A 23,944-nucleotide genomic window follows, 5' to 3' on the forward strand; every position below is an offset into this window, starting at 1 on the left:
GCTCCTTTTAGACAACCTTAGGGTTAGTCTTAGGGTTAGCTCAGCATAAATTTGGAGAGCAAAATGAATCTTACCAATGGATTTGGAGAGCTTTGTTATGCTTAGGAGCGGGCTCCCTGTTTGAGCCTGCCTTATCTAAGTTTCCTGGTAAAATACATGGTAAAATCCAATTGTGGGGAATTCCACTTAGCATTAGGGTTAGGGTCCTAAATTGGGCTCCTTTTAGACAAAGGTTAGGGTTAGAGTTTATGTTTAGGGGTAGGGCTAGCATTAGGGTTAGGGCAGCAGGTGGTATTCAGCAGGTGCTCTCTGGTTCGGGCGAATCAGTAGTGGTGGCTTCGGGAGGCTCCACCCACTTACCCCGACGTAATGTGCAAGCACAGTGCATGCACAGAAGGTGGTGCACATGTGCAGGCCAGGCACATTCGAACTCGCTCACATTTGTGAATTGGTAGGGAAGGTAAGGGAATCCCATCTCTGGTTTGGGTCCTAAGTTGGGCTCCTTTTAGACAAGACTTTGGCACTAGTCCAGAAGAACATTCAGCTCTGGGCCAGAAGCAGCCTGAGTGACACCTGGCAAATTCAGGAAGGGCCACCTGCCAAAACTGCAGAGAGCAGCCACCTCCCTCTGTCCTGCTTCACTGTGCAGCCCCACTACAATTCTCACCAACCCCAGCCTGCCTGGGACGATGGGTATTGCAGCCCGGAAGACTCTGGAGAGCCAGCTTTGATTCAAGGCTGAGACGGGGCGCTGGAACCTTGTCTCCCCACCTGCCTGTAGAGATGCCAGGGAATTCCAGGTGTTCTTCAGTCTTCATCCCATCATCTCTTTGGTAGCAGGAAGATGTTTCTGAGAGCCTCGTGTGTTGGTGTGTTTGTTGAAGGAGTGGATCATTTTCGACTCACCAACATTCATTTCCCCCTCGGTTTTAGCCCCATGAAGCCCATTTGAAGGCAGAATCAATCTCAATTGCAGAAATCCAGATAACCACTGGATTGGTTTTTTTCTCGTGCAAACGTTTAGACTTTGATAGAAAGTAGATAGGGGAAAGTAGTAGCCTTTTGTGCAGATAGACAAAAGGCTTGTGGTGCCTTAAAAATCATTTTGCACGAGTGCACTAATTCCAGTCTTGGTGATTTTAAGGCCATTCGGTTTCCAAACCCTCCCTTGGCTTCAGAGCTTTTGTTTTCTGCTGCTTTTTTGTTAGTGTTTTGGAGGGTTTTTTGGACAAGGCAAACAAAATCCTCACCTTTCCAGGAGTTCTGCAATGCGCTGCCTGCTTGGTTATTATGCCAGAAAGTTGGAAGCTGAGAGTTCTTGCCAGCGTCTTCATGTCAGAGGAAGCTGAAACAAATTTTGTTTGATTGACTATTCATTTCTACAACTTCTTGGATGCTGGATGTGTGGAAAATTTGAACGACTATGGTATTAATATAACAAGATTAAATGCAAGAATCAAATGATACACTTATAAACAATCAATCCGAGGTAGCACCCTTCCTCGTGATTTGTCCCCTGAGGCCTTTTGGAAGAGCTCTTCAAAATATAGTAATCTGGGGTTGACATGGTCATAATTGAGGAGGCCCAAATCCAGGGCCCCGGGAGATGAAGTTTTGTCTGTGGTGGGATCCTCAGGAAGCTCCTCCTGCCAGATCTTTCTTGGTTTCTCCATCCAGGAGATAAAGCAGATGTCAGGCTTCCAGCCGATGCCCTCATAAAAGCAGGAGCCTGAGGAAAGTTCCAAGGGAAACTCAGTGGTTTATTAGGGGCCAAGTGAAGCCATCTCTAACTTCCTCGGTTCGCGCCTTGCCTCTGACCCCGGCCAGGTGCTCTTTGCCTTGGGCCCCTGCCTGGCTTCTTGTCCTGCCTGGCTGCTTCACTTGAGATGCTTTGGGTGTTAAACCACAATTCATTAGGAAGGTATCCTCCTCCTCCTCCTCCTTCTTCATCATCATCATCATTTGATGACCCCATAATCCCTTGCATTGGGGTGGAGTCTGGCAACTGAATGGAGCTAGCAGAGTGTTTATTGGCCGGATGCTCTTCCTGTTGCCCATGCAGAGTTTTGTTCAGCAGATAATATATTCTCATCGTGCCCAGAGGGAGAAATATCTGCCTCTACAGCCACCTGATCGTAAGGTGAGAGCTCCACCACCCCACACTAGGAAGGCATCCCTCTTCCCCATCTTTATTCCCAAGAATGTTTGAGGCCTCGTGGAGCTGGAGAGCTTTTTGGAAGTAGGAATCTGGCCTCAGTTTGACAGGGCAGCCAAGTTTTCTTCCGAAGCAGTCCTGCTTCTCTTCTGTCCTTGTTGGCCTTCCTTCCTTTCCTGCAAGGCAGCAGCCCCCGGATGGCAAAAGGTTCTTGGGAAATTAAAGGGGGAGTGGAGTCCCCCTGCCCTCCATGGTGAAGAGGCTCCAACAGCATCGCCATTTGGGGAACAGCCCTTTCTGGAGGGAACCTTCACGGCTTCCTTGGGGGCCTGAAGTTGGTCTATCCATGTTCTGGGAGTCCTCAATTGGGTCAGGGTTCAAAGTAACAGACCCAATGGAGTCAAAACTCTTGAGTGTTCCTCAAAGCACAGTTTATTAGGCATGTCATATTGGCACATCTGGTGAAAACCCAACTTCGAAAGTCCCACCCAAATTAAAAATCAAAGTTCTCTTCCTGCTTCTACATGTCCATCACAAGGTCCAATCAGGTCACAGTCCAAACTTCCTTTGGTTCCAGTCCATGCCTTCCCAGCACCTGGTGAGAACCTGGTCCTTGGTTCCTAGGAAAAAGAATGATATATTGGCTACAAGTCCCCAGCTATCTCTGCTCCCCACTCCCGTTCCCACAGCTCCAACCAGCCCAGCTGTGGCAGCATTGGAGATGCTCCAAAATGGCTTCAGGGTTGAGAGACTCTGAGAGAGAGAGAGAGAGAGAGAGGGAGGGAGGGAAGGAGGGAGGGAGGGAGGGAGAGAGATGTGGGGGAGACCCTGGACCGTCTCTTCAAATTGCTCTGGAATCAATGTGCAGATGTGCTTCCTTGGGGGAGCCTCCCTGGCATCTCCTGCTCCCCAACTTCTCTCCTGCAACGCAGAGGCCAAAACTGACATTTCTCACCCTTACTGGACTTTGCAAAGGTGAAGCCTGAAAAAACACCTGGCAGGTGGGTGAGGGGGGGGGCAGGGCCTTTCTGGTTAGTGATCAGGAGTTTCTGGTCCAAGAGTTTTGTAGGGTCCATAATGTCAGCTTGTTTCACGTACCATTTACACCAGCCCCCTACATGACCCCAACCCACAAAAGCTGGATATTGGGGGAAGCACACAAAACCGGAACTTAGCAAAGTTGTGATGCTTCTCTTTCCTTCCTCCCCTTTCGCGGCTGGGAGGCTTGTAAGCAGGGCTGGCAGTGGGGATGTGTGGGGGTGTGTGGGGGTGTCAGGCTGAGTGGGGCTTTCTGGAGGGATTCAGCCAGGTATGAGGTAACGTGGGCCGGTGTTTGTAACGGGGAGGGTCCGGTGCTGTTCTGTGCTTCTCATCTCTTCCTCCTCCCTTTCCAGGGGATGCTGCTCGAAGGGCCGCCTGGCTCAGAAGGCCCAGCCGTAAGTTGCTTGCCTCTCTTTGCCTTTTGGCCCCAGGGATGTGGACGGGGCTCCCCTGCTGTGGTCGGAGCAAGTCTGCAGAAGGCGGCTGCTCTCGCCTGCAGCTGCTTCCGTGGGTGAACGTGGTGCTCCGTGGTTGCCTCCCAGGTCAATTCACCCGTGCAGAAGTCAACCCTTCTTGTGTGTCTCCCTTCCATGAGGAGGGCGAGAACTTCCCTCCTTCCCTTGGAGCTGACCTTCCTTCTTTCTCTCCTCCATCAGGGGCTGCCAGGCCCGCCGGGAACAACGGGGCCAGCGGGGCCAATGGGGGATCCTGGAGAAAGGGTAAGTCCTCTTGCAGGGAGGGTCACCTGGAGTGGAGCACCATTGCATTGCCAGGCTTCTACCTGGGGGAGGTTGGAAGCCATTTGGGGGCATGGCATCCGCAAACTGGGCCTGGGGCTGATAGGAGGCACACTGTGGGAAGACCCCGATTCTTCCTGGCTAGAGGAAGGAAGGAAGGAAGGAAGGAAGGAAGGAAGGAAGGAAGGAAGGAAGGAAGGAGAAAGTGTGTGTGAGAGAGAAAGAAAGAGATAGAGAGAAAGAAAGAAAGAGAGAAAGAGAGAGAAAGAAAGATAGAAAGAGAGAGAGAGAAAGAAAGATAGAAAGAGAGATAGAAAGAAAGAAGAAAGTGAGAGAAAGAGATAGAAAGAAAGAAGAGAGAAAGAGATAGAAAGAAAGAAGAGAGAGAGAAAGAAAGAGATAGAAAGAAAGAAAGAAAGAAAGAAAGAAAGAAAAAAGTGAGAGAGTGAGAGAGAGAGAAAGAAAGAGAGAAAGAAAGAAAGAAAGAAGGAAGGAAGGAAAGAAGAAAGTAAGAGAGGGATAGAAAGAGAGAAAGAAACAAAGAAAAGAGAGAAAGAGATATAGAAAGAAAGAAAGAAGAAAGTGAGAGATAGAGAGATAGAAAGATCGAAAGAAAGAAAAAGAGAGCGAAAGAAAGGAGAGAAAGAGAGAAAGAAAGAGAGAAAGAAAGAAGAGAGAGAAAGAAAGATAGAAAGAAAGAAGATAGAAAGAAAGGGAGAAAGAAGAAAGTGAGAGTGTGTGTGAGAGAGAGAAAGAGAGACAGAAAAAAAGAAAGAAGAGAGAGAGAGAAAGAAGGAAGGAAAGAAGAAAGTGAGAGAGGGATAGAAAGAGAGAAAGAAAGAAAGAAAAGAGAGAGAAAGAAAGAGATATAGAAAGAAATAAGAAAGTGAGAGATTGAGAGATAGAAAGATCAAAAGAAAGAGAGAAAAAGAAAGAGAGATAGAAAGAAAGAAGAAAGAGAGAGAAAGAAAGAAGGAAAGAAGAAAGAGAGAGGGATACAAAGAGAGATATAAAGAAAGAAGAAAGATAGATAGATAGAAAGAAAAAGAAAGGAGAGAGAAAGAGAGAGAGAAAGAAAGAAAAAAGAAAGAGAGAGAAAGAAAGAGAAAGAAAGAAAGAAAGAAAGAAAGAGAGAGAGAAAGAGGGAGAGAAAAGGAAAGAAAGAAGGAAGGAAGGAAGGAAGGAAAGAAGAAAGTGAGAGAGGGATAGAAAGAGAGATACAATGAAAGAGAAAGAGAGATAGATAGATAGAAAGCAAGAAGAAAGTGAGAGAGAGAAATAGAAAGAAAAAGAAAGAAAGAGAGATAGATAGATAGAAAGATAGAAAGAGAGACAAAGAAAGAGAGATAGAAAGAAAGAGAGAGAGAAAGATAGAAAGAAAAAGAAAGAAGAAAGTGAGAAAGTTTGAAAGAAAGAAAGGAAGGAAGAAGAAAGAGAGAAAGAGAAAAAGAAAGAAAGCAAAGAGAGAAAGAGAGAGAAAGAGGGAGAGAGAAAAAGAAAGAAAGAAGGAAAGAAGAGAGAGAGGGATAGAAAGAAAGAAAGAAGAGAGAGAAAGAGAGAGAAAGAGAGAGAAAGAAAGAAGAAAGTGAGAGAGAGAGAGAAAGAAAGAGATAAAGGAAGGAGAGAGAGAGAGAAAGAAGGAAGGAAAGAAGAAAGTGAGAGAGGAATAGAAAGAGAGATATAAAAAAGAAGAAAGAAAGAGAGATTGAAAGAAAGAAGAAAGTGAGAAAGAGAGAGATTGAAAGAAAGAATGAAAGAAGAAAGAGACAGAAAGAAAGATAGAAAGAAAAAGAAAGAAGAAAGTGAGGGAGAGAGAGAGAGAAAAGAAAGAGAGAAAGAGAAAGAAGAAAGAGAGAGAAAGAAAGAAAGTGAGAGAGGGATAGAAAGAGAGAGATAAAGAAAGAGAAAGAGAGATATAAAGAAAGAAGAAAGTGAGAAAGAAATAGAAAGAAAGAAGAAAGTGAGATAGAGAGAGATTGAAAAAAAGAAAGAAAGAAAGAAAAGAACTGCCTCCTATTGCTGCTTCTCAGACACTTCAGGGCCAGTCAAGAGAGAAAAGGGGGTGAGGAGCTTTGTTGATTAGCAGATGACCTGCCTTCTGCGCCAGGCCCATTTCATCGAGGGGACAATAAGTAGATACGATCCGCCATGACATTTTCTCCCCAAACCCAACTGCTTTGACTGCTTAGTCCTTGAAATGCTCTCTATTGTTTTTCAGAAGGCTACAACTGTTTTCTCATTCTTATGATCACTATGATGGTTCATGGCACAGTCAGCCAGATGTTTGGACTGTATTTGGCATTTTTATCCACCTACTGAGTCCTTCCTGGGAAAGGCAGATGTTGTGGTGTGATGGGGTTAAAGGAGGCGTTGCAGGATGTGAGCCTTTCCAAGGAAAGCTGCCTTTTGCCATTGGCTCCCGATGATTTGGTCAATGCTGAGGCCCCAATTGTTTCTGGGATTGCACCCGAGGCATCGACTGCAGGACAAAGGAAAAAGAGAAGGGAGGTCTTCTAGTCCAACCCCATTCTCTAGCAGGAGACCCTAGACCCATGATGGAGAACCGGTGGCACACATGCCAGAGGTGGCATGCAAAGCCCTCTCTGGGGATACGTGCGCTGTCGCCAGCTGCTCGTCTGGTTTCCAGCACGCACATGGGTGTTGGCCAGCTGGTCTTCACGGGCTGGCTGGAGAATTCTGGGAGTTGAAGTCCACAAGTCTTAAAGTTGCTACGTTTGAAGACCTCTGCCCTAGACCATTCCAGGCACATGGTGGTCCAATCTCTTCTTAATGGCCTCCAGTGATGCAACACCCACAACCTCTGGAGGGAAGCCGTCCCAGTGGCCACTTTCCAAGTTATGGGTGCTCCACCACTGGAAGTTTTCAGAAGAGACTGGACAGCCCGTGGAAGGCAGATGGTCCTGGGGATGCAGAGATCTCCAGTCTTTCTCCTTCCAAGAGATTATTTCCAGTGGGGGGGGGGGGGCAGCGTGGAGGAAAGAGGAAGTCATATTGACTGCTCATTAGATGATGGCAGGAAGCCAGAATCTGCTTTTTTGTACACCTGCCAGACCTTCGTCATCCTTAGTGCAGTGCAGGATAAAATTATGCCCCACCCCAGCAAAGCCCCCCTCCCACCTTTTCCTGAATGTCTCTCGCAAAGAAGATCTCGGTACTTTCCAGGAGAGTCCACTGCTGAGTGGTTCTTACTGTTGGGACTGATTTTAGTTTTCCTCCTGCAAATTCATTTCAGTGTATTTCATCAGCTGGCCATTTTGGGGTGAGGATGGGAAGTCAGAAAACCCCATCCTCAGCCATGGGGGTTCTCCTCATTGCGACCCAGGTCATTTGCACACAAAGCTTCCTTAATTAGGTTTTGCTTGTTCTCAGACTGTTTGCAAATCCAGTTCCTTCCGTTAGCCAAAGGTGCTCCTCCCCCCCCCCCACCAAGAGGCAACTGGACTTTCTGGTTTTTCTTTGAAGACGTTTCACTTCTCATCCAAGAAGCTTCTTCGGCTCTGACTGGATAGCGGGGCATTCCCTAGATTGTGTGCTTGGGACACACAATGGATGTGGATGTGGCCGCGTGGATTCACTTCAAACTCCCCTGCGTGGGCTGTGAGATAGGCTGGAGAAGGTTCAAGCGTGTTGTTGCATCGTTTCATGTGTCATTTGGGCAGCATAGTATTTAGTGTTTAAGTAAAATATGGTCCTCTAACCTGCCCCCCCCCCTCCGCCCCTTTCGCTCCTCGCTGTGCTATCTGGACCCACAGATAATTGCTGTGTTGGTACTGCAAGGCGAATGAAGAGTTTGGAAGCTTCTGATTCCATCTAAGGTATAATTGCTCTCTAAGAGGGCTTTACGGGGAGCGGAAGCCAAAGCAAACACCCCCGCCCGGTCTCCAGGCGAAAGGCAGAAGCCTGATGGAGGCCTCTGCTTTAGAGGGCCGGAGTGGGCTGCCCGGAGACTCCCTGGGGCCCTCATATCTCTTAGCTGAGCCTTGGTGGAGGCTTTGTTGGGCTCCCAGGAAAATATGCCTGGATGGTATAAGTCTCCTGCTCGAGCAAGGGGTTGGACTAGAAGACCTCCAAGGTCCCTTCCAACCCTGTAATTCTGGGTTAAATGTGTTTGTTTCCCTGACCAGGCATCAACTGATTAATTAATTTATCACGAACGCTAAAAGGACAGGCTTAATCTGATTCTGCTATCATCAGAATATTCCGCTCAATTTACGATGAGTTTCGATCAAAGATTCTTTTATTACATTTTCATTTTCCTTTATACAATCACTTAAATACTGTGCAGTTAAAAAAAAAAGAAGCAATAAACAACTCATAACACTTCTATCCTACATACACCCTTCCTTCTACCCCTCCAACTTTCATTTCTCCCTTCCAACAATCCCCTCTTCTACTTCCCCTCCCCCTCAGCCATTCCTTTCTCCCCTTCCCACCATCTCACCCTCCTTACATTCCCTTCTCACTCCCTCTTAATTCCCCCCTCTTCTTTCCCTCTACACCTTGCTTGGTGTATTTCTAGTATTCATTGGTCTATTTGTTTTGTACTAAAACAAAAGAAAAATAAAAGGAAAAGAAAGAAGAAGAAGAAAAAAAAGCAACAGTATCCAAGTGCATTCATTGTTCTGAAAATTGAGTCTATGTTTCCACCCTCCCCCCCACCCACCCCCTGAACCCCCCTCCCTGACCCCCTTCCGACTTCCCAGGTCCCATTCCCAGCATCGTTCTTTATCAAGCAAAGTCTGGAGTATATTGAAACCAAATAGATTAGAAGTTACAAAATAATAATAATAAAAAATAAATAAAGAACAAAAAAGAAAAGAATAATAAAAAGAAAAAAAAGGGGGGAAACCCCCCCCCCAAGAAAGAGAAGTCAATATACTCTCTAACATTAACCTCAGCTTCTCATTATTTTTAAAATCTTAAACAATATCTTTACCTGCTTCCGCATATAAATTCTATACCTCCCATCCTGCCTTTACCCGTGTCCGCATATATATTTTATCCTCATCCATTGCTCCTCTCATATTTACTCCACCCTCGTGTAGACTCTCCAGATAATCTTTCTTAACCTTGTATTCAAATAACAATTTATACAAAAATCAGCTTATATTCTGGATCAAGGTAATCTAATTGAACTTTCCCTACCCTTCCATCTACCCCACGCCACCCGACTCCATTCATCCCAAACCACAATCCAAGAAAACTATGATCTCCGCTCTCCTCGCCCCGAAGAATAGATCATGAGTTTCCATTGCACCAAATTCACTGGGGCCTTTCAGCGTTGGAATAAATGTGCTGGATTTCCTGAAATGCATCATCTTCCCCGAAAGAAAAATAGCTGCCAGATCCGAATGGAGGCCAAAGGGTTGTCTGGTTCCCTAGGAAAGTTTTCCCTGCAGTCTTCGCGATAACCAGCAGAAGGCGCTGCAGGGTATGGAATGGCCCTTGAAAAGACATTTGTTTTATCCCTCCCCCAACTTAAAAGTCTTTGGGGTTTCCTGGAGCGCTCAAGGAGACCTGGATTCCTTGCATTGCTATTCAAGTTTCTTGATGCTCTCATAGATGTTTTTGTTAGGAAAATGGAATGTTTTTTTCCCCTTCCCCTAAATGAATGCCAAAATGGATTAGACCGGGGGGGGGGGAGCAAACTCGATTTCATAGAGGGCCGCATCAGGGTTGTGTTTGACTTTGGAGAGGTGGGGGGACACCTCTAGGGGCCAAGGCAGGACTTCCCTGAGACCCTCCCTCCTTCTCATTACAATCTCCTTCCTTCCTCCCTCCCTCCCTCCCTCCCCCCTTTTACTTCTTTTCCCTCTTCATTCTCCTTTCTTCTTCCCCTTTTTCCTTATTTTTCCTTCCTTGCTCTCTTCCCTTTTTTGTCTTCCCTCTTTCCCTTTCTCCTTTCCTGCCCCTTCTTGCATGCTCAAATGCAAAAGGGGAAACATTTCTCCTTTTGCTTTGCTTTTAGTTTGTTCTGCTAGTCCTCTGCCAGCGAAAATGGAGCCTGTGGTCCAGGGATGAAATCCAATTTTTTTTTTTACTACCATTTCTGTGGGCGTGGCAGGGGAAGGATACTGCGAAATCCCCACTCCTGGGGCCAGTCAGAGTTGGCATTTGCCGGTTCTCCAAACTACTCAAAATTTCCGCTATTGGTTCTCCAGAACCTGTCAGAACCTGCTGGATTTCTCCCCTGTTGTGGACCCCCTGCAGCCTGTTTGCCTCCTGAGCTCCATTTTTGGTGGCAGAGGCCTTTGCTGTTTCCAGGACTTTGAGTTGAATGCCCCTGGATCAGACCCTTCCCCGGAAGCCCCTACAGAGGGGCTGCGGGGCTGAACAAGGGCCCAGCAGTGTGGCTGAGCCCTCGGCTGCCTTTTCCCAGCAGGTGCTTGGCAGCTGCTTCTCTCCAGGGAGTGGGGAGCAGAGGTGGGTTCCTACCAGTTAGGCCTGGTTTGGCCCAGTTCGGCGAAGAGGTAATAACATGGCAGCCTGGGTCGCTGGAACCAGCAGTGACCCAGGCCTGCCACGCCCCCCGAACCAGTTCTTCTGTGGTGGTGCCATCTTGTTTTTCGGTTCTGTGCAGAACAATTTTCATTGCAAATTTTTTTTCATTTTTAAAGGTTTTGCGCCTGCGCAGACCTTTTTGTTTGCGAATGCGCATAAAGCGAGCGTGCACCGAACCAGCAGTAATGCCGGCAGCAACCCACTCCTGGTGGGGAGTCCTTCCATGCTGTGGACACATGGGCTCAGCATGGGAGCCACAATGGTCCCTCCACATGCCACACTCCGACCTTTAGACCCACCTCTCCCACCCTTCCTCCTCTGAGTCCTTTGGGATGGCACTCAAGGGTCGTTGCAATCTTTGAAAGTGGCATTTTCCTCACACCCTGCGACGGGGATGCCCTCCACCTCTGAGGGCAGCACCCCTCAGTTTCAGAAGCCATGGGGTTGCGTGGCCTGGTGAGTGGCTAGAAGGACGAGGTCCGGCTCCTTCGAAGCATAGCAGCTCCTGCTTGCGGATGCTGGCTTCTCTCAAGATCCGGGGTACGATTTCTCACGATGCTTCCTGTGCAAACAAAAGCTCCCCATGGCTTGATCAAATCTGCATCCAGCGGGCGTGCTGTACAAACACACCTGGCCTTTGCCTGCAGAGCCGGACTGAGGTTATTTCTGCCGGGGGAAGCAACAGCATCTCTCTTGCGGGGCTCTTTGCATTGATATTGCATTTTTTTTGATGTTCCAGTTCATGTGGCGTCTTTTGAACAAATTAATTTGCACCCCCGAATTTGCTTTCAAAAATGGAACCGGGTCAGGCTGAGCTCTAGTGAAGTATTAAAAAGGTGGTTTACGGAGGGAAGAATCTCTGCCCCAAAGAATGCCTGTCTGGAAGCAGAAAAGCAGCCCCCTTCTCACCAATGGCAGCAGCAGAAGCTCTTGGTCTGCTTAGGGGGTGGAGATGCCCCAGATTGGTTGTGGGGTGATTAAATTCGTTCCAGGCCAGTCGGTCTCACAAGCTGCCTGCCACATCTAATGAACGGCTGCAGGATTTGAGTCTGGCTAGTCTAAAGAAAAGAAGAATTAGGGGCGACATGATAGCAGGATTCCAGTATTTGAGGGGCTGCCGCAAAGAAGAGGGGCGGTCAAATTATTCTCCAAAGCACCTGAGGGCAGGACAAGAAGCAATGGATGGAAACTAATCAAAGAGCGAAGCAATATGGAAGTAAGGAGAAACTTCCTAACAGTGAGGACAATTAACCAGTTTGCCACCAGAAATTTGGGAGCTCCATCACTGGAGGTTTTTAAGAAGAGACTGAACAGTCACTTGTCTGAAATAGTATAGGTTCTCATGCTTGATCAGGGGGCTGGATTAGAAGACCTTCAGAGACTCTTCTAGCTTCTGTTCTGTTCCCTTCCATTCCATCTCATCCGGGCATGTAGCTCAAGGCTGCCTGCCAAATGGCAATGCTGCCAATGCCACAATGGCCAGAGGGCTGCCCCCACAGAGCCCTTGGCAGCTTGGCAGCTCAGCCTCCGAACCCCCATCCCTGCAGAGGCACCTTCAAAGCAGTGTTTCTGCTGCAGGAGGAGGGGCGCCCCAATTTTCAGACTGGAAGAGAGAGCTGAAGGGGGCTGCATCCTTGGTGGGAGGGGGATGAATGGAGGATCACCTCGTGAAGCCAAGTGACCAGTCTTCATGCTTCCCAAAAGGGAGAGTAAGCAGAAGGGGTCATTTGAGGCCACACCATTCTGTATGAATCTACTCCCCCAACCCATCAGAATATTTCTTCCTCTTTCCCATTCCGGAAGGGGATCATCTTCCATCATTCCCGTGAGACAATTCTTGAAGTAGCAGAAGAGCAAGGAAGGCCGACTTTCGATTTCGGGACTTTGTTTTGGATTGAATTTATTTGCTTGCTTGCTTGTCTTCATTCATTCATTCATTCATTCAGCCATCCATCCATCCATCCATCCATCCATCCACCCATCCATCCATCCATCCATCCATCCATCCATCTATCTATTTATTGGATTTCTTTGCTGCCCATCTTATTAATACAGTGGCTCTGGGCAGCTTACAATGTAATTTTAAAAGACCTGGTAATCCTTTGCAGGGTGGAATTGTGCCAACTGAGTGGAGCTGAGTGTTTACTGGCCGGATGCTCTTCCTGTTGCCAATGTGGAGTTGGCAGCTGATATATTCTCAATCTGCCCAGAGAGAAAAATATTAGTTTCTACCTTGGATTGAACCCACAGCCTCCTGATTGTGAGGTGACAATTCCACCTCTCGGCCACCACACCACTCAGTTTACAATGTAAAAAAACAAAAAAAAGTTAAAATAGAATAAAATGTTAGAAATTAAAATGAGAAACCAAGACAGTGAAGAGCCTTGGGATGAGAATCTTCTCCCCAGGCCAAGCCAGCTCTTTGGGCTCTCCCAGAGGACCAGCCGTGTGGGGTGCATCTCCCCTCTGATAGGGGAATGCCACAGAGGACATGGGCCACCTCAGAAAAGGCTCTTCCCCTCAACCCCGCCTGCCAAAATTCTTTGTCCGACGGCATCCAAAGCTTCCCATTGGAGCGAGGGGGCAGTCTAATCCCAACGGGTGCAGGTGATTCCCCAGAAACCTGCAACTCCCAAGAAACGGGATGTGGGAGAGCAGAACTGGAGAAGGGCAGCCAGGGTGTATTTGGCCCAATTTGCTCCTCCACGTTGCTGCGTTCCAAAATCAGACCCTTGCTCCCAGCCACTCGTCCCTTTTCCTGCTCGACGGTGCAACCCTGCCTGTCTCCTAGGGACCCTCTTTGCCCTGGGCTCTTTCCATTTGTCCAGAACTTTCCTTTATGTTAACTTGGGGGATACTGAGAGGGATGAGGGACAAAAGAGAAAAAGTCAGACTCCCCCTCTTCCCCTTTACTATTGCAGCCCCACTTGCTGGATGCCAGCTGATGGGGTCAGCAATCGAGCCAGGGAACCTGGAATTCAGCAGGCAGCCAGGAGTGGGCAGAGCGGTTCCCTCCCGGGCCAGTTCAAGGCTGGGTGGAGGGCAGGGCTCGGGGGTTCTTTATGCCCCTTTGAAACCTGAAGCCTGCCCCCCCATCCGCCCTCTTTCACAACCACCTGAATTCACATACCACCAGGTGGCGCTGGAGGCTCCATCCCATTTGCTGCCTCTGCAGGACCCAGAGGAGAAACAGAATGAAAATAAATAAATATGTTTAAATTTGGAAATAAGTACTTTTGTTTCCACCAGGAGACTGTTTCTGAACTTCGTGCTTTATGTGGAAAAGAATGAAAATCTTGGGTTTTACCGATTAGACTGACAGATTTTTACAGAAAGTTGTGATTTGATGTTAATGCGGAGAGAGTCGGAAGTCAATGCTCCTTTTTCTTTCCTTACCTTTCCTCAATTTCCCCCTTTTCCCCTCCCGCTGCTTTTCTATTGACTTTGTATTTGTACTTTGTAAAGTATTTTATAATACTTTATAATTCTTTTTTTTTTAAATTGCAAATCCAATGAAATAGGAAGAGCTAATATTTAAGTCACTTAAAGAGAAGCAACAATATCAAGATCTATTCCTGCTTTATATTTTATTGACTGCTTTTTGATGCCCTGACTGAGCTAGTGCTCCCAGCAACTGCCTATCCCTTACAAAAGGGTTCCCCAAATTGCTGGCTTTATGCACCAGTCGGGGTGGGAGGGGATGATTCTGGTTGAGTGATGGGCAAGCATGCATGTGCACGCAGCTCCATTTGCACAAGCGGCGGGCATGCACACCCATCACTTGTGCAAATAGAGCGTGCGCACACGAGTTTGCCTACTGCTTGCACAAGTGGGAGTGCGTCTGCCCACATCCTTACCTGCCACTTCTGCAGCCTGTTATGGAAGGGCTAAAGGCTCAGTAGTGGGCTGTGGCCCAGAGATTGGGGACCCTGCCTCTTCCTTCTGGGATTAACATCTATGGAAGGCTAGGCTTCATTCAGGGCCATCCTGATGGTGCACTGGGCATGGAAGTGGCATCTCCCTTGTGGCTTATGGACCAAGAGTCCTCAGGCAATGCCACACACTTGCCCTGCCAGCTGCATTCACACTATGCCCCCTCCCCTTGATTTCACAATGTACCCCACAGCCTAAAAGCCCTGGCAAAGCTGGTTTGGGGCTGCATGTGCCCTCTCTCAGATACTAGGCACAGGTTTAAATAGCAGTGGCAGATATTCTTTCAGTTCATAACAGAAAACCTCATAGCAGTAACTGCGAGAGGGATCTTGGAGTCTTAGTGGACAATCAGTTAAATAGGAGCCAGCCATGTAAGCTGCATTAACGGAGGGATACAATCAAGATCAAGTGAAGTACTAATACCAGTCTTTAAAGCCTTAGTAAGGCTGGAGTTCTGCATCCAGTTTTGGTCACCACACTATAAAAAAGATGTTGAGATTCTAGAAAAAGTGCAGAGAAGAGCAACCAGTAGGATGAGGGGACTGGAGGCTAAAACATAGGATGAAGGGTTGCAGGAACTGGGCATGGCTGGTCTAGAGAAGAGAAGGACCAGGAGAGACAGGAGAGCAATATTTGAGGGGCTGCCACAGAGAGGAGGGGTTCAAGCTATTCTTCAAGGCACCTATAGGCCAGACAAGGAACAATGGATGGAAACTGTGAGGGCTTCATCACTGGAGGCTTTCAAGAAGAGAATGGACTGCCATCTGTCAGAAATGGTGTAGGGTCTCCTGCTTGGGTGGGGGCCGGACTAGATGACCTCCAAGGTCCCTTCCAACTCTCTTAATCTGATATCAGACGCGAGGGGTAACATGTTTTTAAGGAAATCCCATTTTTGATCATGTACTTTCCTCCTCACTTCTTCCACAACTCAGCATGACCTCTCCTAAATGATCCCAAACCTGGCAGATATTTGGGTTCAAAGGTTTGGCAGCCCTTTGCTTTGTGAAGGCATCTTGGCAGGCAATGATTGAAGAAGGTCCTCCTGGGGGGTAATTTTCCCAGCACTCTCTGCTTCAACGACCCCTTTTTGCATCCAGTGCGAAGATTCATTCATGCCCATGTCAACCAAGCATAATTCCTGTTTTCATACAAATCAAATCAATCCGATTTTGACTCCTTGCCTAGAATTCATGCAGTGACGGGGTGGCCAAGATGGGATCTCAGCTCAGCCTGGGTTTTCTTGTGCCAACCTTCCCGTGTCCGATGATGTCCTTTCTTGCTCTCCTTTGCCAGGGCCCACCTGGACGTGCAGGACTTCCTGGCGCTGATGGCCTGCCAGGCCCACCCGGGACAATGCTGATGCTGCCGGTGAGTATGTGAAATTGTTTTTAAGAACAGCATTTGTCCGGCATAGTGGAAGTTGCAGCCGCATCAGCTCCCAGCCTTCTCAATTCAGACCTCCGTCTTCCGATGTGACTACGCCGTTTCTAGGACTGTATCTCATCCATCTAGATGTAGACTCTGCTCTGTTTCCACAGGCATTTGAAAATAATGGTCAAAAACATCGCATAAAGAGGTGTTTTGAAACATTTTGAAAGGATGAGAAGACTTAAGGGAGACCTGATCACTTTCTTCCCATCCTTGAAGGACTGTCCCAGGGAAGGTGTGTGTGTGTGACTTAATTCTCCAAAGCAGCAGAGGGCAGGACAAGAAGCAATGGGTGGAAACTCATTAAAGGGAGATCCAACCTGGGACTGAGGAGAAATAGTCTGACAAAGAAAAGGATCAATCAATGGAACAGCTTCCTTCCCAGAGTTGTGGATGCTCCATTGCTCGGGATCATGAAGAAGAGATTGGACAACCGTTGGTCCAGGATGATATAAGGCAGGAATGTCCAAACTTGGGAACTTTAAGACTTGTGGACTTCAGTTGAAGTCCACAAGTCCTAAAATTCTCAGCTTTGGACACCCCTGGTATAAGGTCTCCTTCCATGGGCAGGAGGTTGGACAAGAAGACCTCCAAGGTCCTTTCCAGGATTGGAAATATATGGTGTATGGCTGTATTTCTCCTAACAGGCAATTGTATGTGCGTTTACCATAACGGCAGTCCATTTTTTGAGATGTCTGAATATCTTCTTGGGCTTCACGACATTCAGAGACATGGGACAGCGGGATCACCAAATTCAACCAGCACCTCCATCCAGGACATAGGGATCAGGATGAGGGGATGGCAAACCCTGATCTGCTCCGGAAGCTTCAGTCGGTGCCAGCCGTGGGCAGCCAAAGGGCTCCACGTCCTCCTTGTGCCAGAGGGAGAAGCTCACAATTGAAGGGATGTTGCAGTTTGCAGAGCCACAAGCCAGCAAATAACGGGAAGAAAACTCGGGAAATGAAACGCTCTGGGCAGGGAGAGATTAAACTGACTAATGCTCCTGTCAAGACTTTGGCTCCTTCGGGGGGAGGCTGAGGAGGAGAAAGACAACGAAGGCCACCCAAGGTTGCTCTTTCCAAGCAGGCACCTCCAGTTGGGAGAATGCAGCTCGGCCCTTTTGAATGAGTGTGGCTGGGACTCTCCCACGCCCCCTTCTCAGCCCTCACAACCAGGGGGCTGTTGCCCTGCGCGAAGTGATTGGCAGAGGCACAGCCCAATCGCTTTGCAGCTTTTGCATCCAGGGGCCACAATCTCCCAGTGGCCGAATTCTGTGGATCAACCTCCCAGGTCCTCTGTTTCTTCATCCCTGTTCTGACCGAGGCTTCCCAAAAGCACGAAGCCGACTTCTCCTCCCAATAAAACCCCTTTTATTTAGGTTAAAGGGAATTCCTCTCCAGCAAAGTCTTTCCAGAGATTTCACAGCTACAGACCTTTTTCAGAGCTGCCAGGCCGATATCTTCCAAACTCCACGCTGTAGCAGCAATTACTTGGCTAGAAGTCAGGAACTGATCTTCACCCTAATGAATTGAACTAATTGTCTCCTGCAAACTCCCCTCCCCTTTCGCTCCTCTTTTATTAGCTGTTCCCTTCTCCTGGCAACTCTGCACATGCACACATCAGGAACAGGCTCCAGCTGTTCGTCTGCCCCACTGACCTCCAACTCCGAAGGCAGCTGATAACTGTCAGACGTCCCTGTCCCTCTCTCTGCCTCTGGCATAGAGCCCTCCTTAGAGCCTTCCCCAGACTCCAGGACTGGCCAGGTTCCTCCCCAACCTCCTCACTGTCTGAGTCGGCCACCAACTCCGCTGGCCACTGGCAGGCCACAACCCTCTCTCTTACCCCTTTTATGGGTGCCTGGCCATAGGTGGGGGGGGGGCTGCACGAGAGCTGACCAGGGTCTGGAGGGGGAGGCTCCCTCCCTGCTTGTTTTGTGTGGGTCTGGGGGCCTTGAGAAGTGCCGGAGGAGGAAACCTTCTCTTACAGCAAGATGGTGGAGTCATTGTGATTCTTTTGCACAGGGTTGTGTTTTGTTGGGTGTCTGGTGGCTCAGCCAAGCTTTGACTCTCTGCTCTTCCTCCCTTGCAGTTCCGGTTCAGCGGGGGTGGAGACGGGGGCTCAAAAGGCCCCTTGATCTCCACCCAGGAGTCCCAAGCACAAGCCATCCTGCAGCAGGCCAGGGTGAGTACCCTGGGCCCCACACGCTCTGCGTGGCCCAGTGGATCCAGCCACATTGCTCACTTCACAAGGGCAGAGATTCACTTAACAACTATGGCAAGGAAGTCTGTAAAATGGGGCAAAACTCACTGAACTGTGTCGCTTAGCAATCGAAATGTTGGGGCTCAATTGTAGTTGTAGTCCTCCGGGATTGGGCGGCCTATAAATCTAATAAATTGAATTGAATTGAATTGAATTGTAAGCCAAAGACTGCCTGCATGTAGCCCTGAGCCACCACTGCCCCGCATGGATGCTTAGTGGGAGAGGGGGGGATGGAAAGCACCCGCTTCTGACTCAGGAATGGTGCTCTGTTTTCCTCCCCATTGCCATGCAGGAAGGCAGAGGCAGCGTCCATCCCATGGCTGGCTCAGCATCCCAGACCATAGGTCATTTCGGCCACCTGTGAACAGTTCTCACTTGCCCAGGTCCCCCTAAAACCCTTTGGAACCCCACAGTTCCAGCTCAGAGTGATTGGCTCTTTTTCTGGAGGTCCAGCATCAAAACGCCCCGTGGCAGCTTTGAAGATGAGCCGGTTACTTCTTGCACCAGCATGGATGGTCATTGCCCACTTCATCACATGGGACACTCCGCTGCAGGCAGGGCAGGGAAGGGAGAGGCTGCTGTGTGTGTGTGTGTGTATGTGTGTGTGTGTGTGTGTGTGTGTCAGGCAAATGGCCCAGCTGAAGCCATTTTAGTGGTGAATCCTGCCTTTTGCTCCCTGGTGGCCCCAGAGGCTGGCTTGCTCTCCTGGATGGGTAGGGAGGCACAAGATCCAAGGTGGTGCCTGCATTCATAGGTCAGGTTTAACCTGGTTTGCCTAACCAAGCTGGGTTCCTGCAAGGCAATTAAAAAAACCTAACCAATTGGGTTAATTTTTGATTATGACCAGTCTAGATAAAAGAAGGACCAGGGGTGATATGATAGCAGCCTTCCAGTATTTCAGAGGTTAGCACAAAGAGGAGGGAGTCAACTTATTTTCCAATGCACCAGAAGGCAAGATAGGAAATAATGGATGGAAACTAACCAAGAAGAGCAGCAACCTAGAAATAAGGAGAAATTTCCTGAACGTGGGAACAATTAAAGCCTGGAATGGCTTGCCGTCAGAAGTCGTGTGTTCTTCATCATTGGAGGCTTTTAAGAAAAGGCTGGACAGTCACTTATTTGTCTGAAATGGTATAGAGTCTCCTGCTTGAGCAGGGAGTTAGACTAGAAGACCTCCAAGGTCCCTTTCAAGCATTATTCTGATTGTTTGATTGAAACCGAGATGAGCATAGCACCCTAGAGTTGAACACAGCTGGACAGGGAAAGCTTTACTTAAGTAGGGGTTTTGTGACCGGCCATAGACAATAATGATTTGAGCTGCAGCACACCCTGAATCCTCACCAGATGGCAGTAGAGAGATCGGCTTTCCTATGTCTTGGCTGACACCTAGTGGGCATCTGGATATTTGTAGATATTTCCAGGTCTGTTACTCAGAGACCTCACAAGGCAGCCATTTATACACAGGAACCTCCTCATTTTGGATGCCCACAGAGGTTTCTAAATTTCAGTGGTCCACCCACCCACCCCCTTAGCCCCAAAAGCTTGCTTGCCTTATGCTAATGCATCTTGCAGCCATTGGGCGAAAGGGGAATCGTTCTCAGGGTTCCAAGTAATAGTTCCACATCAAGCGAAACTCTTTGCTTTATTGGAAATATCATATTGACACAGATCTGGTGAAAACCGACTTTAAAGGTTCTCGCGGTTTTCACCTATTTAAATGAGAAAGTTTCCCCATAATTTGAAACGCTCAGTCACATGGTCTAATCAAGATGCCGCCTGGTTGCCTGGTGACCTCACTCCTCCTTCCACGGTCCAGGTGTGAGAATGTCCTTGGTTCTCAAGAGAAAGTATTTTGTTTTGGCTAAACAAACCCCTCTATCTCTAATCCTCCCTTTCTATCCCTCAGTTCCAGTGTGCCAACACTGAAGCTCCAAGGTGGCTCCCGACAGGTCAGCTTCAGGGTTGACAGTGGGGGTCCTTGTCTCCCAACATACAGGTGGTCCTACCAAGGGCACACATGTTGATCGGAGGTGCCCAGTTTAAAGACCCACCTGCATCTTCTGACCTGAAGGCCTTGGATTTTGCCTTGGAAGCTGAGGTGTTTTATCTTCCTTCCTTCTTGCTTCCTCTTTTAATTGAGAAGCAGTTAAACACTCGACTCCCCTGCAGAGCCTGATCTGTGTTCCTATGACTTCCAGGCTGTTGTAGTAACAGGGCTGGGTGGTTTTTAATTACAGGAGGAGATAATCACAAGTCTTTTAAGGTATTGAATTCGAGCAATGGAACCAATTTGTCCCTGCAAGGTTATAAAATGTGGACAGCCCCATTACCTACCCAAAGATTTATTAACTCTCGTGGAGCTACGTGACTTTTTAATTAGTGGGTTGGTTTTTTTTCCCAATAAAAAATAAAAATAAAAATAAAACACGATAGTGACATTTTAAGCTCTTCGTGTAGCAATATAAAGTCATCGTTAAGTTATTCCAGATTCTCCGACTTCTCACCTCCTACCTCTCTATCTGGATCTGGGATATATATATATATATATATATATATATATATATATATATATATATATATATATATATATATATATATATATATATATATATATTTTCTTATTATTTTGGTGCACTGAGAATATGACTGTTTTGCCTTAGTGGGAAACACAGGTGGGACGCTTAACCCTCTCGCGCTTCAGAAGGAAGTCTCAGGAGCAACGCATTTGTCTGCCCCAGTTTCCTTGGGAGGAAATTCCCACAAAGATCCCTTCGCCTCTTTCGCTTGGGACGCTTAGCCCAATTCTTAGTGCCAGGTTTGCAAAATGCACAGATTCGGATTACAGAATCGATTTGATCCCCTTTCTGGGTGAAATAATTTCACTTCACAAGCTGGGTTTGCAATGGGCCTCCATCCTCAAAAAACTAACGAGGGTTGCCTGTTACCTGTAGTGTGAATGCTTTTAAGTGGCCTGTGTCACACATGTGAATGCGGTATGGGAGTTGATATACTAGTTGGTTTCATGCAGTTCTGCAGAGCCATGCACAAAATGCACAGCCAAAGAACCATCTGAGACTACAAGAGGGACATTGGACTGCCCTGAAGAAAGTCCAGTCCTTGCACAGCAGCCCCCTCCTCCCCTGCCCCCTTTCCTCCCCTGCCCTGCCTTCTCCTCCTCTCCTGCCCTCTCCCCTTCTCTCCTCCTCCTCTCCATCCTTCCCCTTCCTTCCTCTCCTCCCCCTCCTCCCTCCTTTTCTTCCCTCCCCTCCTCTGCTTTTTCCTCCTGTTCTCGCCTTCCCTCTCCCTTATCTCTTCCATTCTCCTCTCCCCTCCTTCTCTCCCCTCCCTTCCTATCCTCCCCCTGGTCTCTCCTCCCTTCCCTGCCTTCTCCTCCTCTCCTCTCCTCCATCTTTCCTCCTCCCCTCCCTTCCTCCCCTCCCCATCTCCCCTCCTCCCCTCCTCCCCTCCCCCCTTTCCTCCCCTCCCCTCCTCTGCTTTCTCCTCCTCCCCTCCCCTGTCCCCTTCTCTCCTCCTCCTCTCCATCCTTCCCCTCCCCTCCTCTGCTTTCTCCTCCTGTCCTCCCCTTCCCTCCCCCTTATCTCCTCCATTCTCCTCTCCCCTCCTTCCTTCCCCTCCCTTCCTCTCCTCCCCCTCCTTTCTCCTCCCTTCCCTGCCTTCTCCTTCTCTCCTCCATCCTTCCTCCTCCCCTCCCTCCTCCCCTCCCCCCTCCCCTCCCTCCCCTCCTCTCCTTCCTTCCCCTGCCTCCCTCCCCTCTCCATGCCTTTTCCATTCCTCTTGCCCTGGGTTCCATCCCCCCTCCCGAACCCCCCTCTAGTTTCCCATCTGTTTCTTCCAGCACCTGGGTAAGGGGGCTTCCATGCTTCCTCATGGACACATCTTTTTATTCCAAATTGTGGAGAATGGCTTGTCCTGTATAGCTGAAGCCTCCTCCCCTCCCCGCAGCTATAAGCAAGAAGCATCCGAGCCAGAGGCTTGTAATCACCAGGGGGGTTGTTGATGCTGTCAAGAGGGGCTGCCAAAGGGCCTGCAGCCCCTCTGCCTGGAGACACTCCAGATCCCGGCAGGCTCCCTCATGCCATTTCTCTCTCTTCCTGCAGCTGGCTCTGAGGGGACCAGCCGGCCCAATGGGACTGACCGGAAGACCAGGCCCCATGGTGAGTCAACCCCCTTTCCCACAGGGCTGGGCACCACTTTCCACGCCTGTGAGATGGGTGAATGCAGAGTGCCTCACTCGGAAGTCTCTGTCGAATTCTTTAAGAACGGGATCTGATTTGCCTTGGATAAAACAGGCGTCTTCCCTTACTCTGGGCTGCAGTTTTCATTGCTGACAAACTTTCCCTGGCTTTGTTGGGAGAAATGTCTTCCTGGGTTCAGTTCCAAGTGGGGAGAAAGACACTGGAAACATGGAGGCTTCTTGGAAAGACGGTTTAATGGTGGACAGGATCACAAGGTTTGAAGATCTTGGGCAAAGAAAAAAGGGGCAGAGATGCTGAGAGTTCCTGGATTTTATGCCCTCTTGGGGCTTTTGAATTTGAACTTGTATTCTGATTGGTTGTCAGACTCCCATGGGCCAAGCAGGGGCAACTCTGTAGGCTGCCCTGAGTCCCAGGCTTGGTTGACTCTTGCTGGGTGATGATGTAATGAAAGGGCTTTGGGCAATTCCTACTAGGGCTCTGCCTGAAGGAGGTAGTTCTTTGTTATGTAGAATACACTGGCTCAGGCCTTAATGGCCCATTGACAAAGGTGGTGGGGAATGAATATCTGCCTCCCTTTTAGGGGAAATATTCTGCCTTTTTAATATTTCCTAAAATATCTCATTTTCCTAGGAGAGGGCTGGGCGCTGACTTCCTACAGCTTACTTAGTGAAGGACTCGGGTGGGAAAGGAGTTGGAGAATGGAATAAAATCTTGGGAAAAATCAAACACTGAGTGCAGATTCCATTGAAGGTTAGGTTGGAAGGCCCAACCCCTTCCTAGGCAGGGATGCAGCATTACCTGACAGGTGTCTACTAGTCTCTGTTTAAAGACCCCCAGCCCAGGACGTGTCCCCTCTGCAGGCAGGGTGTCTTCCCCTGCAAAGACCCCCTAATCGGCATTGAGTTCCCTGCTTCTCCTCCTGTCTCTGCTGGAGCAACAACAATTGTCACCTGGAAAGCAATTATTCAGCCCCTTGGATACTTGAAGCAGCGATCCTGCCTTCCGCTCCAGCCTCCTGTTGACTCTCATTTCTTGTCAATAGTCGTTATTTAGCAGCTTGAATCCTATTGAGTTAATTTCCTTAATGCCTGTCGAGAAGAGAACTTAAAAGGGGAGATTCAGCAGCACGTCCTTGAGATGGTTTTCTTTTACACTGGCATGGTGGTTGAGTGGGTGAGCCTCGGGATGCCTCCCCAGGGCGTTTCTGGGGTTCTTAGAGCCATGCCTTCACCCCTTGGTGGCTGCCCGCTTCTCCTGCCCGGATGCGGCCGGACCCTCGTGGACCCTTCGGAAAGCGAGACTTTTCTGTTGGCTGAAGGTTTGCGTAACGGAAGGTGCTCCTTGGTGCTCAAGCCTTTGATAGAGCCGCTTTCTTGGTCTGCCATCTCAGTGGCCCTTTCCCCCTGTTCCCCTCCCCCTTCCTTGGCCTTCGGACCCCCCCCCCAAGGTTCCTTTCCCTGACGTGCCTCCTTAACAGCGTTTCTTTTCACACAGGGACCCCCAGGTGGTGGAGGAATCAAAGGTGAATCGGGAGACATGGGACCTCAGGTAGGAGTGACCTGCAAGGTGGACGAGGTTGTTTGTGGCCAGTCTTGGGGGGACAGTGGGCGGCTCTGCTTTGCCTCCCGAGTCTCCTGAATTTTGCTTTGACT

At 48.7% G+C, this 23,944-nt stretch overlaps 1 protein-coding gene across 2 annotated transcripts in view; it reads left to right on the plus strand.

The window, feature by feature from the left end:
* The window catches only part of COL5A1 (collagen type V alpha 1 chain), a 251,115-nt gene that overhangs the window by 124,765 nt on the left and 102,406 nt on the right, over nt 1-23,944 (plus strand). For both annotated transcript variants that reach the window (XM_032232562.1, XM_032232563.1), the window contains exons 10-15: nt 3,550-3,591; nt 3,853-3,915; nt 15,682-15,756; nt 17,905-17,997; nt 22,194-22,250; nt 23,787-23,840. In XM_032232562.1, the coding sequence (XP_032088453.1) occupies nt 3,550-3,591; nt 3,853-3,915; nt 15,682-15,756; nt 17,905-17,997; nt 22,194-22,250; nt 23,787-23,840 (384 nt within the window). The remainder of the gene's footprint in view (nt 1-3,549; nt 3,592-3,852; nt 3,916-15,681; nt 15,757-17,904; nt 17,998-22,193; nt 22,251-23,786; nt 23,841-23,944) is intronic.

Source organism: Thamnophis elegans, chromosome 16 (genome assembly GCF_009769535.1).
Source record: "Thamnophis elegans isolate rThaEle1 chromosome 16, rThaEle1.pri, whole genome shotgun sequence".
In the NCBI taxonomy this organism is placed as follows: Eukaryota; Metazoa; Chordata; class Lepidosauria; order Squamata; family Colubridae; genus Thamnophis; species Thamnophis elegans.